The 16,039-nt window shown below is 51.0% G+C and overlaps 1 protein-coding gene across 1 annotated transcript; it reads right to left on the bottom strand.

Annotated features, from left to right (window-relative positions):
* Positions 1-258: 258 nt before the first annotated feature.
* rps6ka3a (ribosomal protein S6 kinase a, polypeptide 3a) lies at positions 259-14,921 on the bottom strand. Its single transcript, XM_066649866.1, has 22 exons — positions 14,689-14,921; positions 14,258-14,293; positions 12,935-13,051; positions 12,754-12,835; positions 12,257-12,337; positions 10,770-10,849; positions 10,575-10,681; positions 10,386-10,423; positions 10,108-10,250; positions 9,940-10,010; positions 9,770-9,858; positions 9,576-9,640; positions 8,923-9,025; positions 8,586-8,713; positions 8,313-8,432; positions 8,123-8,212; positions 7,706-7,864; positions 2,233-2,394; positions 2,060-2,136; positions 1,377-1,494; positions 1,054-1,194; positions 259-855 (listed from the first exon to the last, which is right to left on the bottom strand). Exons 1-22 carry the CDS (start codon positions 14,749-14,751, stop codon positions 733-735), a joined length of 2,193 nt encoding a protein of 730 aa, XP_066505963.1. The 5' UTR covers positions 14,752-14,921; the 3' UTR covers positions 259-732.
* Between the last annotated feature and the right edge of the window lie 1,118 nt (positions 14,922-16,039).

Genomic DNA, 16,039 nt, shown 5'->3' with positions numbered 1-16,039 from the left:
CACGCTGGGGGACGGGTTCGAGACCAGGGTTATGGGGGAAAAACAGTACGAATTAGCCACAGCATAGTGGCCACTTTAATGGAAACAGTGCAGTGGTGGAAGCACTTTTAAAAAAATTGAAAATTAAAATCTGAACAGAGCAGAAAAAATGGAATTTTAAACTGAATTAAAAACACTCTACCCCCCCCTCTCTCTCCCCCCTTCCTTCCCTCCCTCCCTCCCTATCTCTCTCTCCCTCCTTCCCTCCCTCTCTCTCTCTCTGATCTTGGTGAAATGTTCACTCTAAGGTGAGACACTCTACTTTAGATCAACACTCATTTCCCAACGGAGTGTCTTCTGCACCACTCACACACACACACCACTCTCTGGGTACTCAGCACACACACGCGCACACCCACTTCTCTCAGGGTACTCAGCGCACACACACACACACACACACACACACTGCTCTCAGGGTACTCAGCACACACACTGCTCTCAGGGTACTCAGTACACACACACACACACACACACACACACACACACACACACACACACACACACACACACACACACACACACACACACACACAGGTCTGTGTATTAAAGCGAGACTGTGTGAAAGTAGAAGAGAAACTGATTGTCGTTGATAAAGCGCTGATTGTGATACAGGGATCAAGGCGCCGACACAAACACAACGTTAACATCCTCAGGTTTTGGTCCTCAGCTCCTGACAGGGGGGTGGGGGGGGTGTCAGAGAGCAGTGGAGGTGAGTTTTTTAACCCCTCGGCGCATGGCGAGTGTGGAGCGACCGACCGGCTCCAACATCGGAGACACATTCAGGTTCAGAGCCGAGTACGTTGCAGCCATCGCCCCCTGAGACACACAGAGAGAGAAAGAGAGAGAGAGAGGTGAATATCTTCCTCCTCTGAACTCTGTAAGGTGTGTATGTTTATGAAGGGACTGATATGTAAATGAGCTGAAGGGCTATTGGCTGCAGTAGTTAAACAGAGTGTGAAGTTTACAGTGAGGTATCTTGTGGGCAGAGCTAACTGTGTCAAATGTACAGATCACCTTGACCAGCTGCGGCGCCTCCTGTCTGTGCAGTTGGAACTTGGGGAGCTGGTCTTTGTGGACGATCCACGGGTGACGCAAGACCTGAGCAGCAGTCAGTCTCTGCTGAGGGTCAACATGCAGCATCTTAGACACCAGATCCTACAGAGAGAGAGAGAGGGAAAGAGGGAGGGAGAGAGAGAGGGGAAGAGGGAGAGAGAGAAGGCAAGCAGAGGGAGAGAAGTGTGAAGTGATGATAAAATAAACAAGTTCCAAAGAAAGAGGAAAAAAGAATTGATCAGACAGAGAGCGAGAGAAAGAAAGAAACAGCGAGAGAGAGAGACCTTGGCCTCGTTGGAGACAGAGTTCCAGTATCCTCCGCTCAGGGAGAATTTCCCACTGCCGATCCGAGCCAGGATGTCTTCTGGAGTGTCGTCAGGACCGTTCGCAAATGGAGTGAAGCTGAAAACACACACACACACACACACACTGTAGACTGTGTGCACATTGTGGGTCTGCCCCAACTCCTGACAGTGAGCTGTCAACACCAAGAGTATTTTAGAGCATGCTCTGAACACGTGAGCTGTCCCCAGTCTTAGACACATTAAATACGCGGCCTGCTGAAATATCTTAACCTTAACCCTTAATCTGAAGTTTTAAGGTCAGCATTGAACCGTTCCAGATCGGGAAGGCACTCCCATGATGCACTGCCAGAACAGCTCCCGTCTGTTTCACTCTTCTCTCAGAGCAAAGAAAATTAAAATCATGCTAAAAACATAAAGAGCAGACTCCATGGCGCCGAAACACCGACGCGCCGCTCGCCGCTGAATGAAGTAAACACAGGCCGTGTGCAGTGGGCGGGAACAAGCTGTGACATCATCGCTCTCTAACTACAGTCCGCCTCATGAGGTCAGACCACCGTAAGAGCGCCGCCAACTCAGGGAGCTCCGTGAGGTTTGGGACAGACCTTGTATGTAAGATGTGTGTAGACTTTGCATGTATAGGTGTAATGTGTGTGTGTGTTTACCCTGTCAACATGGTATACAGCAGAACTCCCAGACTCCAGATGTCACAGGCCTCATCGTAGCCCTGCTTCTTCAACACCTGCGTCCACAACACAGACTTCCCTCATCACTCTACCTGTACAGCAGCATGTGAGTGTGTGAGAGTGTGTGTGTGTGTGTGTGTGTATGCGTGTACCTCTGGAGCGACAAAGTTAGCAGTATAGCAGGGCGTCATTAAGAGGCCGTTTTCCGCTCTGAGCTGTTTAGCGAAGCCGAAGTCACAGATCCGTATGGACTCGGGATTCCCGGATTCATCCACGTACAGGATATTACTTGGCTTTAAATCCCGGTGAACAACCTACGGCCAATCCATCAATACATCGACCAATCAATACATCGAGCAAACAGTTGATCATTCAGTGAGTGAATGTGGAGTGTAAGGGACTGCAGTGTACAGGAGTGTAAGAGACTAACAGGTGGGAACACTCTGAGCCCTGCAGCCGTGGCCATGGAGCCGTGCACAGCCCCTAGTGCACGTGTGTGTGTGTGTTAGTTACCCCCTGTATGTGTGTGTGTGTGTTAGTTACCCCCTGTGAGTGTGTAAGTGTGTGTGAGTTTCCCCTTATGTATGTTAGTTACCCTGTGTGTGTGTGTGTGTGTGTGTTAGTTACCCCCTGTGTGTATATGTGTGTGTTAGTTACCCCATGTGTGTGTATTAGCTACCCCGTGTATGTGTTTGAGTGTGTGTGTTAGTTACCCCGTGCATGTGTGTGTTAGTTACCCCGTGCATGTGTGTGTGTTAGTTACCCCGTGCATGTGTGTGTGTTAGTTACCCCGTGTGCATGTGTGTATGTGTTAGTTACCCCCTGTGTGTATATGTATGTGTTAGTTACCCCATGTGTGTGTATTAGCTACCCCGTGTATGTGTGTGTGTGTGTGTGTGTTAGTTACCCCCTGTGCATGTGTGTGTGTGTGTGTGTGTGTGTGTGTGTTAGTTACCCCCTGGGTGTGTGTGTGTGTGTGTTAGTTACCCCCTGTGTGTGTGTGTGTGTGTGTTAGTTACCCCCTGTGTGTGTGTGTTAGTTACCCCCTGTGTGTGTGTGTGTTAGTTACCCCCTGTGTGTGTGTGTGTGTGTGTGTGTTAGTTAACCCCTGTGTGTGTGTGTGTGTGTGTGTGTGTTAGTTAACCCCTGTGTGTGTGTGTGTGTGTATGTGTTAGTTACCCCCTGTGCATGTGTGTGTGTGTGTGTATGTGTTAGTTACCCCCTGTGCATGTGTGTGTGTGTGTGTATGTGTTAGTTACCCCCTGTGCATGTGTGTGTGTGTGTATGTGTTAGTTACCCCCTGTGTGTGTGTGTGTGTTAGTTACCCCCTGGGTGTGTGTGTGTGTGTGTGTAAGTTGCCCCCTGTGTGTGTGTGTTAGTTACCCCCTGGGTGTGTGTGTGTGTGTGTGTTAGTTACCCCCCCTGTGTGTGTGTGTTAGTTACCCCCCCTGTGTGTGTGTGTGTGTGTGTGTGTGTTAGTTACCCCCCCTGTGTGTGTGTGTGTGTTAGTTACCCCCCCTGTGTGTGTGTGTGTGTGTGTGTGTGTTAGTTACCCCCCCCGTGTGTGTGTGTGTGTATGTGTTAGTTACCCCCTGTGTGTGTGTGTGTTAGTTACCCCCTGTGTGTGTGTGTGTGTGTGTGTGTTAGTTACCCCCTGTGTGTGTGTGTGTGTGTGTTAGTTACCCCCTGTGTGTGTGTGTGTGTGTGTTTTAGTTACCCCCCGTGTGTGTGTGTGTGTGTGTTAGTTGCCCCCTGTGTGTGTGTGTGTGTGTTAGTTAACCCCTGTGTGTGTGTGTGTGTGTGTGTGTTAGTTAACCCCTGTGTGTGTGTGTGTGTGTGTGTGTTAGTTACCCCCCCTGTGTGTGTGTGTGTGTTAGTTACCCCCCCTGTGTGTGTGTGTGTGTGTTAGTTACCCCCCCCGTGTGTGTGTGTGTGTGTTAGTTACCCCCCCCGTGTGTGTGTGTGTGTTTTAGTTACCCCCCGTGTGTGTGTGTGTGTGTATGTGTTAGTTACCCCCTGTGTGTGTGTGTGTGTGTGTGTGTGTGTGTTAGTTACCCCCTGTGTGTGTGTGTGTGTGTTAGTTACCCCCTGTGTGTGTGTGTGTGTGTGTTTTAGTTACCCCCCGTGTGTGTGTGTGTGTGTGTTAGTTGCCCCCTGTGTGTGTGTGTGTGTGTGTGTGTTAGTTAACCCCTGTGTGTGTGTGTGTGTGTGTGTTAGTTAACCCCTGTGTGTGTGTGTGTGTGTGTGTGTTAGTTAACCCCTGTGTGTGTGTGTGTGTGTTAGTTGCCCCCTGTGTGTGTGTGTGTGTTAGTTGCCCCCTGTGTGTGTGTGTGTGTGTTAGTTACCCCCCCCGTGTGTGTGTGTGTGTGTGTTAGTTACCCCCCCCGTGTGTGTGTGTGTGTGTGTTAGTTACCCCCTGTGTGTGTGTGTGTGTGTGTGTGTGTGTGTTAGTTACCCCCTGTGTGTGTGTGTGTGTGTGTTAGTTACCCCGTGTGTGTGTGTGTGTGTGTTAGTTACCCCCTGTGTGTGTGTGTGTGTGTGTGTTAGTTACCCCCTGTGTGTGTGTGTGTGTGTGTGTGTTAGTTACCCCCTGTGTGTGTGTGTGTGTGTGTTAGTTACCCCCTGTGTGTGTGTGTGTGTGTGTTTTAGTTACCCCCCGTGTGTGTGTGTGTGTGTTTTAGTTACCCCCGTGTGTGTGTGTTTTAGTTACCCCCTGTGTGTGTGTGTGTGTGTGTGTGTTAGTTACCCCCTGTGTGTGTGTGTGTTTTAGTTACCCCCTGTGTGTGTGTGTGTGTTAGTTACCCCCTGTGTGTGTGTTAGTTACCCCGTGTGTGTGTGTGTGTTAGTTACCCCCTGTGTGTTTGTATGTGTGTGTTAGTTACCCCGTGTGTGTGTGTGTGTTAGTTACCCCCTGTGTGTGTGTGTGTGTTAGTTACCCCCCCGTGTGTGCGTGTGTGTGTGTGTGTGTGTTAGTTACCCCCTGTGTGTGTGTGTGTGTTAGTTACCCCCTGTGTGTGTGTGAGTGTTAGTTACCCCCTGTGTGTGTGTGTGTGTGAGTGTTAGTTACCCCCTGTGTGTGTGTGTGTTAGTTACCCCGTGTGTGTGTGTGTGTTAGTTACCCCCTGTGTGTGTGTGTGTGTTAGTTACCCCCTGTGTGTGTGTGTGTGTTAGTTACCCCGTGTGTGTGTGTGTGTTAGTTACCCCCTGTGTGTTTGTGTGTGTGTGTTAGTTACCCCCTGTGTGTGTGTGTGTGTGTTAGTCACCCCCTGTGTGTGTGTGTGTGTGTTAGTCACCCCCCGTGTGTGTGTGTGTGTGTTAGTTACCCCCTGTGTGTGTGTGTGTGTGTGTGTGTTAGTTACCCCCTGTGTGTGTGTGTGTGTGTGTGTGTGTTAGTTACCCCCTGTGTGTGTGTGTGTGTGTGTTTTAGTTACCCCCCGTGTGTGTGTGTGTGTGTTTTAGTTACCCCCGTGTGTGTGTGTTTTAGTTACCCCCTGTGTGTGTGTGTGTGTGTGTGTTAGTTACCCCCTGTGTGTGTGTGTGTTTTAGTTACCCCCTGTGTGTGTGTGTGTGTTAGTTACCCCCTGTGTGTGTGTTAGTTACCCCGTGTGTGTGTGTGTGTTAGTTACCCCCTGTGTGTTTGTATGTGTGTGTTAGTTACCCCGTGTGTGTGTGTGTGTTAGTTACCCCCCCGTGTGTGCGTGTGTGTGTGTGTGTGTGTGTTAGTTACCCCCTGTGTGTGTGTGTGTGTTAGTTACCCCCTGTGTGTGTGTGTGTGTGAGTGTTAGTTACCCCCTGTGTGTGTGTGTGTGTGAGTGTTAGTTACCCCCTGTGTGTGTGTGTGTTAGTTACCCCGTGTGTGTGTGTGTGTTAGTTACCCCCTGTGTGTGTGTGTGTGTGTGTTAGTTACCCCCTGTGTGTGTGTGTGTGTTAGTTACCCCGTGTGTGTGTGTGTGTTAGTTACCCCCTGTGTGTTTGTGTGTGTGTGTTAGTTACCCCCTGTGTGTGTGTGTGTGTGTTAGTCACCCCCTGTGTGTGTGTGTGTGTGTGTTAGTCACCCCCTGTGTGTGTGTGTGTTTTAGTTACCCCCTGTGTGTGTGTGTGTGTGTTAGTCACCCCCTGTGTGTGTGTGTGTGTGTGTTAGTTACCCCCTGTGTGTGTGTGTTAGTTACCCCCTGTGTGTGTGTGTGTGTGTGTGTGTGAGTGTTAGTAACCCCCTGTGTGTGTGTGTGTGTTAGTTACCCCCTGTGTGTGTGTGTGTGTTAGTTACCCCCTGTGTGTGTGTGTGTGTGTGTGTGTGTGTGTGTGTGTTAGTTACCCCCCCGTGTGTGTGTGTGTGTGTGTGTGTGTGTTAGTTACCCCCCCGTGTGTGTGTGTGTGTGTGTTAGTCACCCCCTGTGTGTGTGTGTTAGTTACCCCCTGTGTGTGTGTGTGTGTGAGTGTTAGTTACCCCCTGTGTGTGTGTGTGTTAGTTACCCCGTGTGTGTGTGTGTGTGTGTTAGTTACCCCCTGTGTGTGTGTGTGTGTTAGTTACCCCCTGTGTGTGTGTGTGTGTTAGTTACCCCCTGTGTGTTTGTGTGTGTGTTAGTTACCCCCTGTGTGTTTGTGTGTGTGTTAGTTACCCCGTGTGTGTGTGTGTGTTAGTTACCCCCTGTGTGTTTGTGTGTGTGTTAGTTACCCCCTGTGTGTGTGTGTGTTAGTCACCCCCTGTGTGTGTGTGTGTGTGTGTTAGTTACCCCCTGTGTGTGTGTGTGTGTGTTAGTCACCCCCTGTGTGTGTGTGTGTGTGTTAGTTACCCCCTGTGTGTGTGTGTGTTAGTTACCCCCTGTGTGTGTGTGTGTGTGTTAGTTACCCCCCGTGTGTGTGTGTGTTAGTTACCCCCCGTGTGTGTGTGTGTGTGTGTGTGTGTTAGTTACCCCCCCGTGTGTGTGTGTGTGTGTTAGTTACCCCCCCCCCGTGTGTGTGTGTGTGTTAGTTACCCCCCCCGTGTGTGTGTGTGTGTGTGTGTTAGTTACCCCCCCCCTGTGTGTGTGTGTTAGTTACCCCCCCTGTGTGTGTGTGTGTGTGTTAGTTACCCCCCCTGTGTGTGTGTGTGTGTGTGTTAGTTACCCCCCCCTGTGTGTGTGTGTGTTAGTTACCCCCCCCTGTGTGTGTGTGTTAGTTAACCCCCTGTGTGTGTGTGTGCGTGTGTGTGTTAGTTACCCCCTGTGTGTGTGTGTTAGTTACCCCGTGTGTGTGTGTGTGTGTGTGTTAGTTACCCCCTGTGTGTGTGTGTGTGTGTTTTAGTTACCCCCCCTGTGTGTGTGTGTGTGTGTTTTAGTTACCCCCCCTGTGTGTGTGTGTGTTTTAGTTACCCCCCCTGTGTGTGTGTGTGTGTGTGTGTGTTAGTTACCCCCTGTGTGTGTGTGTGTGTGTGTGTGTGTGTGTGTGTGTTAGTTACCCCCTGTGTGTGTGTGTGTGTGTGTGTGTTAGTTACCCCCTGTGTGTGTGTGTGTGTGTTAGTTACCCCCTGTGTTTGTGTGTGTGTTAGTTACCCCCTGTGTGTGTGTGTGTGTGTGTGTTAGTTACCCCCTGTGTGTGTGTGTGTGTGTGTGTTAGTTACCCCCTGTGTGTGTGTGTGTTAGTTACCCCCTGGGTGTGGAGGTAATCCACAGTTCTGCTGATGGTGTGGAGGACGGCACTTGCTTCTCGCTCTGAGAAAAATTTCTGTCTCAGGATTTTATCCAAAAGTTCTCCACCTTTCATCAGCTCCGTCACCAAATACACCATCCTCCCGTCATCATACACCTGCACACACACACTAGCTGCGTCACCAAATACACCATCCTCCCGTCATCATACACCTGCACACACACACTAGCTGCGTCACTAAATACACCATCCTCCCGTCATCATACACCTGCACACACACACTAGCTGCGTCACCAAATACACCATCCTCCCGTTATCATACACACACACACACCAGCTCCAACACCAAATACACCACCCTCCCATCATCATACACCTGCACACACACATACACATCGCTGAAGACACACTCACATCCTTCAGTGTGATGATGTTTGGATGTTGTCCGTATCTCAGCAGAATCTCCACCTCCTCCGCCGGGTCCCGCTTCTCTTTATCAATCATCTACAATCAATTAATAAATCAATTAATCACCTACAGAGTGTGAGTGAGTGAGTGAGTGAGTGAGTGTGTGTGTGTGTGTGTGTGTGTGTGGGTTGTTTACTTTAACAGCGTACTCCAGGCCCGAGCTCTTGTGGACGCATCGTTTACAGATGGAGTAGGAGCCGACTCCGATATCCTCCTTCACCTCATACACCTCCGAGAACTGCAGAGTACTGCGCAGCTGAGAGAGAGAGAAAGAGAGAGGGGTGTATGTATGTGTGTGTGTACCTGCAGGGCTCCACTGATGCTGGTGTTGGTCTGTCTGTGTGTGTGTGTGTGTGTGTGTGCGCACCTGCAGGGCTCCGCTGATGCTGGTGTGTGTGTGTGTGCGCACCTGCAGGGCTCCGCTGATGCTGGTGTTGGTCTGAATGGGAGGTTGACTCTCGTCTGCTCCCACCGCAACAAAACTAAACCCTCTGAACAACTGGTGAGCATTCGCGCTGGGGGGGACACCAGGGGAGTCTACACACACACACAAAACAATAAGACACAAACAGAAATAATGAGGAATAAACATCATGACAGGGAGAGAGACCGGGAAGCTGAGAGACAGGGAGAAAGACCGGGACGCTGAGGGACAGGGAGAAAGAGTGGGATGCTGAGGGACAGGGAGAGACACCCTGAAGCTGAGGGACAGGCAGAGACACTGGGACACAGGGACGGCATCTGACCTCGCGGAGTCTTGGCGGTGAATTCACTGTCGAAGTAAATGGTGTCATCTGGACGACCACGGATCGGTTTAAATGGGGGCTTCATCTCCCTCCGGAACAGCTTCTACACACACACACACACACATATTAACACCACCTCACACTATCCCTGTCTCTGTCCTCACACATCTGTGTCTTTTCTGTTAGGCTGGATATTAAGCAATCCTACTAGAGTGCAGTAGAGTGCAGAGTCAAAGGAGCTGATAACATAATGTTTATTACAGAAAGAGGAGAGAGAAGGCAGTGTGAGGAGTTGGGAGGAGATGGAGGAGATGAGGAGGAGGTGTAGGGTGAGGAGGAATTGTAGGAGGAGTTGCAGGAATTGTAAGATGAGAAAAAGGTATAAGATGAAGAGGAGATGTAGGAGGGGTTGCAGGAGGAGAAGAAGGAATTGTAAGATGAGGAGGTGTTGCAGGAGGAGAAGGAGGAACTGTAAGGGGAGGAGGTACAGGAGGACCGGATAATGCAACATTACTCTCTACAGAAAACACTACACTGCACCCCATGGCCTCCAGGGTTACTGCTTTGGAGGAAATACACCATGGCTCTGTGTTCAACTGAAAATAAAGAGCCTTTAGAGTTCCCTCTACACCTTCAGCCCTGATCACACTCACGTTCCAGTCAATGGTGGAGAAGAACGAGTGTCTCTTTATCTCCTCCACCCCGTCAGTACCTGCCCCTAAACAAACAAACAAACAAACAAACATCTATTTACGTTACCCAGCCTCAGACTCACATCAGGATGCTGTAGCTCTAACGCTAGTGTCAGTGTTGGGGTGCACACCCCACACGAGTTCTGAAACTTTACCGAGCCGGTTCCCTGGGTTCCTCTTGAACAGGTTCCTGAGCAGAGACTGCGCCTCGAGACTGAGGAACTGTGGCATGCCCAGCTTGGCCCTGCGGACACACAGAGAGGCTGAGATCAGCTTGAGTCCCACTCAGGGACGACCTGGAGTCCAGTCTCACAGAAGAACTCACTTTAAAATCATCGTCATCGTCTCCTTTCGGTCTTTACCCTGAAAGGGCAGCATCCCGGTCAGCATCTCAAACTGTGGACAGAGAGGACAGCGTGAGGCCAACAGAACTAAGCTCAGCAGTATAATGGGTGCTAAAGAGGACCCGCCCCCTCAGACCCCACCCCCTCACCATGAGGACGCCGTATGACCACCAGTCGGCGCTGTGGGTGTGTCCTCTCCGGTTCACCACCTCTGGAGCCATGTACTCCACCGTCCCGCAGAAGGAATACGCCTTGTTCTCATGGTCCACCGACTCCTTGCTCAGCCCGAAATCTTTGTTCACATCAAACAGACAGATCAGAGACATTCACACATTCGCTCCGGACTGGAAAGAGGCGCAGTGGGCAGGCACCGGTCAGAACCTGGACACAGCGCCCCCCCTGAACACTGACAGAGACTGAAACTTACCTGTGAGTTTAATGTGGCCCTCTTCATCCAGAAGAATACTGCAAAACACACAACACTCAGATTCAGCTTCACTACAACAAACACACACTGCATTCACACCCTCATACACACAGGTCGACAATGAATACACCACGCCCACCCGAGCATGTCCAACCCCGGATCAGGGTTAAATTACAGATTAGTGTGTACTTCTCTGGTTTGAGGTCTCTGTAGATGATCCCCAGGCTGTGCAGGTGATCCAGCGCTAGAGCCAACTCCGCCAGGTAGAACTTCACATCCTCCTCTGTAAACATCACCTGAACACACACACACACACAAATTTCACAACACATATGTGATCAATAAATGGGGGACTATGGGGGGTGTCTGGAGGGGTGACCTTACCTCTTTAGAGAGCCGAGTGAACAGATCTCCTCCTCTCAGGAAATCCAGTATCAGGTAAAGTTTCCCCTCCGTCTGAAAAGCTGAACAACACCCACTCTGTCATCACCCTCCACCTACAACACTGCCCATCACCCTCTGACCCACCCATTACCACCCTACCCCATCACCCTCTGACCCGCCCATTACCACCCTACCCCATCACCCTCTGACCCGCCCATTACCACCCTACCCCATCACCCTCTGACCCGCCCATTACCACCCTACCCCATCACCCTCTGACCCGCCCATTACCACCCTACCCCATCACCCTCTGACCCGGCCATCACCCACTGACCCACCCATCACCACCCTACCCCATCATATTTTGACCCGCCCATTACCACCCTACCCCATCACCCTCTGACCCGCACATCACCCTTTGACCCGCCCATTACCACCCACCCTACCCCATCACCCTCTGACCCGCCCATTACCATCCTACCCCATCACCCTCTGACCCGCCCATTACCATCCTACCCCATCACCCTCTGACCCGCCCATTACCACCCTACCCCATCACCCCCTGACCCGCACATTACCATCCTACCCCATCACCCTCTGACCCGCCCATTACCATCCTACCCCATCACCCTCTGACCCGCCCATTACCACCCTACCCCATCACCCCCTGACCCGCCCATTACCATCCTACCCCATCACCCTCTGACCCGCCCATTACCACCGTACCCCATCACCCTCTGACCCGCCCATTACCACCGTACCCCATCACCCTCTGACCCGGCCATCACCCACTGACCCACCCATCACCACCCTACCCCATCATATTTTGACCCGCCCATTACCACCCTACCCCATCACCCTCTGACCCACCCATTACCATCCTACCCCATCACCCTCTGACCCGCACATCACCCTTTGACCCGCCCATTACCACCCACCCTACCCCATCACCCTCTGACCCGCCCATTACCATCCTACCCCATCACCCTCTGACCCGCCCATTACCACCCTACCCCATCACCCCCTGACCCGCACATTACCATCCTACCCCATCACCCTCTGACCCGCCCATTACCATCCTACCCCATCACCCTCTGACCCTCCCATTACCACCCTACCCCATCACCCTCTGACCCGCCCATTACCATCCTACCCCATCACCCTCTGACCCGCCCATTACCATCCTACCCCATCACCCTCTGACCCACACATCACCATTTGACCCGCCCATTACCACACTACCCCATCACCCTCTGACCCGCACATCACCCTCTGACTTGCCCATTACCACCCTACCCATCACCCTCTGACCTGCCCATCCTACTACATCACCCTCTGACTCGCCCATTACCACCTTACCCATCACCCTCTGACTAGCCCATTACCACCTTACCCATCACCCTCTGACTCGCCCATTACCACCCTACCCATCACCCTCTGACGTGCTGAGGCCCGTCCTGGTAAGAGTCTGGGATTAATCCACTCACCGTAGTGCAGCCGGACGATGAACGGGTGATTCACTTCCACCAGGATGTCCCTCTCCATCTTTGTCCTCATTCTGTCCCTCACTGAGAATACACACAGACACACACACCTCGTGTGAACTCTGCTCCGTCCCAAACAGTGCCCTACTCCCTACAGAGTGCAATTTAGAGGTTTATAAATGTAATTCCACTGCACCAGTACAGTGTGTACTGCAGAGTGTAGAGGATGAAGTTTGAGAGTCAGCCCCTAGTGGTGTGGATGTGTAAAAGCAGAGCGATGAATAATAAATGCTCACAATAGCATAGAGCTCTGTGTTGAGTCAACGCTGAAATCTGCCTGAAGTCTGAACACCACCCACCCTCACCCCCCCACTCGCATACACACCCACATCCTCACACAACCCACACACCCCCACCAAGCCCCCCCCCCCCCCCCCCAACAGCCTCACACACACACAAACACACACCCTCAACCCCCCACCCCCCTCACACTTTCCCACCTTTCAGTGTTGCCTTCTTCAAGACCTTCATGGCGTAGAGGTGTCCTGCATCTGGACCTGTGACCTTCCTCACCAGGAACACCTACACACACACACTGCTGTATTAACCAGTGAGAGATGATTATTGATGGCTTATTGATGAGTGATAAGGGTGAAGCGTGTGACTCCAAATGTTCCAGACCTTTCCAAACGAACCCTGCCCGAGAACTTTGAGGAAGTCGAACTGACGCGGGTCAGCTTTCTCTGACCCTTCTTTAACCAGATGTGTAATTCTGATCTCCTTAACCGGACCTTCATCCTAAGGAAGAGCAGCAGACAGTTACTCACACAACCCCACACACTCACAGTTACCCCTACACACTCACACAGTCACCCCCACACACACTGAGTTACCCCACACACACACTCAGTTACCCCACACACACACACACTCAGTTACCCCCCCCCCACACACACACACACAGTTAACCTCCCCCCACACACAAACACACACACACAGTTAACCTCCCCCCCACACACAAACAATCAGTTACCTGACCACACACACACTAACAATTACCACCACCCCCCCACACACACAATCACAGTTACCCGACCACACACACACAATCACCCCCCACACACACACACTGTCACCCTCACACAGTTTACCCCCACACACACACAGTCACCCCCACAAACACACACACACACTCAGTTACCCCCCCCCACACACACACACACAGTTACCCCCCCAAACACACACACTCAGTTACCCCTACACACTCACACTCAGTTACCCCCCCCCACACACACACACACTTAGTTACCCCCCCCACACTCACACTCAGTTAACCCCCCCCACACACACACACACTCACAGTTAACCCCCCCCCACACACACACAATCACAGTTACCACCCCCCCCCCCACACACACACAGTTACCCCCAAACACACACTGTCACCCCCCCCACACACACACACACTGTCACCCCCCCCACACACACACACTGTCACCCCCCCCACACACACACACACACTGTCACCCTCACACACACACACACACACACTGTCACCCCCACAGACTCACAGTTACCCCCCTCCCACACACACACACACATTCAACCCCACACACTCACACAGTTACCCGATCACACACACACACACTCACCTCCCCCACACACACACAGTTACCCCACCACCACCACCACCCCAGAAAAGGGAAGTCAGTGTACAACACCACCACAAGAAAACATGATTTGCAACTTTTCTGTGTGTGTCTCTCTCTCTCTCTCACACACACAGAAAAGCAGATCCAGTTTAGAGATAAGTGTGAGTTAAACATAAAGCCAGTCTCAACGTCTCTCTCAGCTCTGAATGTCTTTATTAAACTTTAGATCTACAGCTGATTAATGTTGACACTCACTCACACACACACACACACACCTCACCCTCGTCCACTCCGCTAAGGATCTTGGGTCAGTTCAAAGAGCAACAACAATAACAGAGTGAGAGAAACTTACAGCCACTGGAGCTTCATCATCTCCCATAGAGTCATCCTGAAACACACACACACACACACAAGCACAGACATGTTACTGCAATGCTGATCAAACCACACACACTTCCTAGGATACCAGAATGTCTGGAATTTTGTGTGTGTGCGTGTCTCTGTGTCACTGTGTGTGTGTGTGTGTGTGTGATTTTTTTTAAAGCATTAGTTTTATTTGGATTTTTATGTTCTTGTTTTTTGTGAAACAGAATCAGAGAACAACAACCTGATCTCGCGCGCACACACACACACACACACACACACACACACACACAGCGGTGTACAGAACTTAGGGAGTGAAGGAGTTAAAGTGTAAACAGTTAAAGGAGTGAACGGGTTACAGAGTAAAGTGTTTCTAAATGGGGCCCTGTCCCCTGTCCCCTGTCTGTCCCCTGTCCTCACCTCGTTCTCCGGAGGACTCACAGGAAACTTCTGCCACGGATCCGCGCACTGCGCCAGAGGCATCTTCACAACCGCCCAGAACCGAACCGAACCCGCTGACACCGCCCGGGCCGCTCAGAGCAAACTCGGGCTCGACTCACACCGGACTCGGGCTCAAACTAAACTCAGTTTTTAAACTGAAACTCGCTCTCTTCCGTTTTGAGAAACATGGCGCCTCCTGCTTCACCTGTCCGTCAGCGCCTCAGCACACCCGCTTTCCGACAGGCCACGCCCCCCGCGCGCTCATTGGACAGGGGCACACACAACAAAGCCTTCCGCCTTCTGACGTCGCGGAGCGGGCGCGGGCGGAGTCAGAAAAGACCACAGCGTGGCGCCAAAACATCAAACACCAGACTCTTTTAACATCAAAGAAAAAAATTATAAGCATAAAAATTACTCACATGTCAACACTGCTTCAGTGACTTTCTTTCATTCTTAATTTTGTTTGATTTTTAAATTATTATTTGCACATTTTTTTGGCACAAAACGATTCTGTACTTTAGAGGCTTTAAAAACCGGAAACCTGCAGCACTACATCCGGATTCTGTTGACTCCTCCCCCAGGATGCTGTAGTTTGGGGCCCGGACTCTCTCAGACGCTGCGTCCCAAACTGTTCCTTGTTCACTTCATAGTGCATTATTTTTGGGTTCCACCGTTTTGTAGCAGTGTCCGACACACTGGACAATTTTCAGGGCCAGAACCGGACCGGTTCAGGGTCAGTTAGGAGGATGATCTCACGAGTGTCAGAGAACACTGCCCCCACCCCTTTACCTTTAGTCTGCTTATCTCAGTAACTCAACCAATCAGAGCGCATGGTGGGCGGGGCTCCCCTGAAAACGGGTGGAGAAAGCTGCTATGTTGAAGATCACAGGGTCAGAAATCCTGAGTAGTGATTGGTCGGTTTCTCCCAGGTAAACATTTAAATCACAGTCCGGAGAACTCTGTCCAATGGGAACAGAGCAGAGAAACAGTCCTCAGCCCAGGATTAAGTTATCGGTCTGAGAAATCACCCCCAGCTCCCCACTCTGCACCGTTTACACACACAATGCTCCTCATTCTCCTCTGCATTTAAATACATTTCAGTTTTCAATGTTTTAGCAATAATTTATATTTTATTCATATTTACAATCAACAGAAAAACATTGAATAGGTAGAGGGACAGAGAGAGAAAGGTGGAGAGAGAGAGAGAGAGGTGGTCAATCAGAGGAAAGAGAGGAAGAGTGATGACTGACACAGGAAGAAGTTTATGATGTTTATATTTATTTTGTTTGAACTTTTATAAAGAGCAATACATAACACCCCCCCCCCCCCC

The sequence above is a fragment of the Hoplias malabaricus genome, chromosome 2 (assembly GCF_029633855.1).
Source record: "Hoplias malabaricus isolate fHopMal1 chromosome 2, fHopMal1.hap1, whole genome shotgun sequence".
Taxonomy (NCBI): domain Eukaryota; kingdom Metazoa; phylum Chordata; class Actinopteri; order Characiformes; family Erythrinidae; genus Hoplias; species Hoplias malabaricus.
This window is presented reverse-complemented; position numbering and strand designations above follow the sequence as displayed.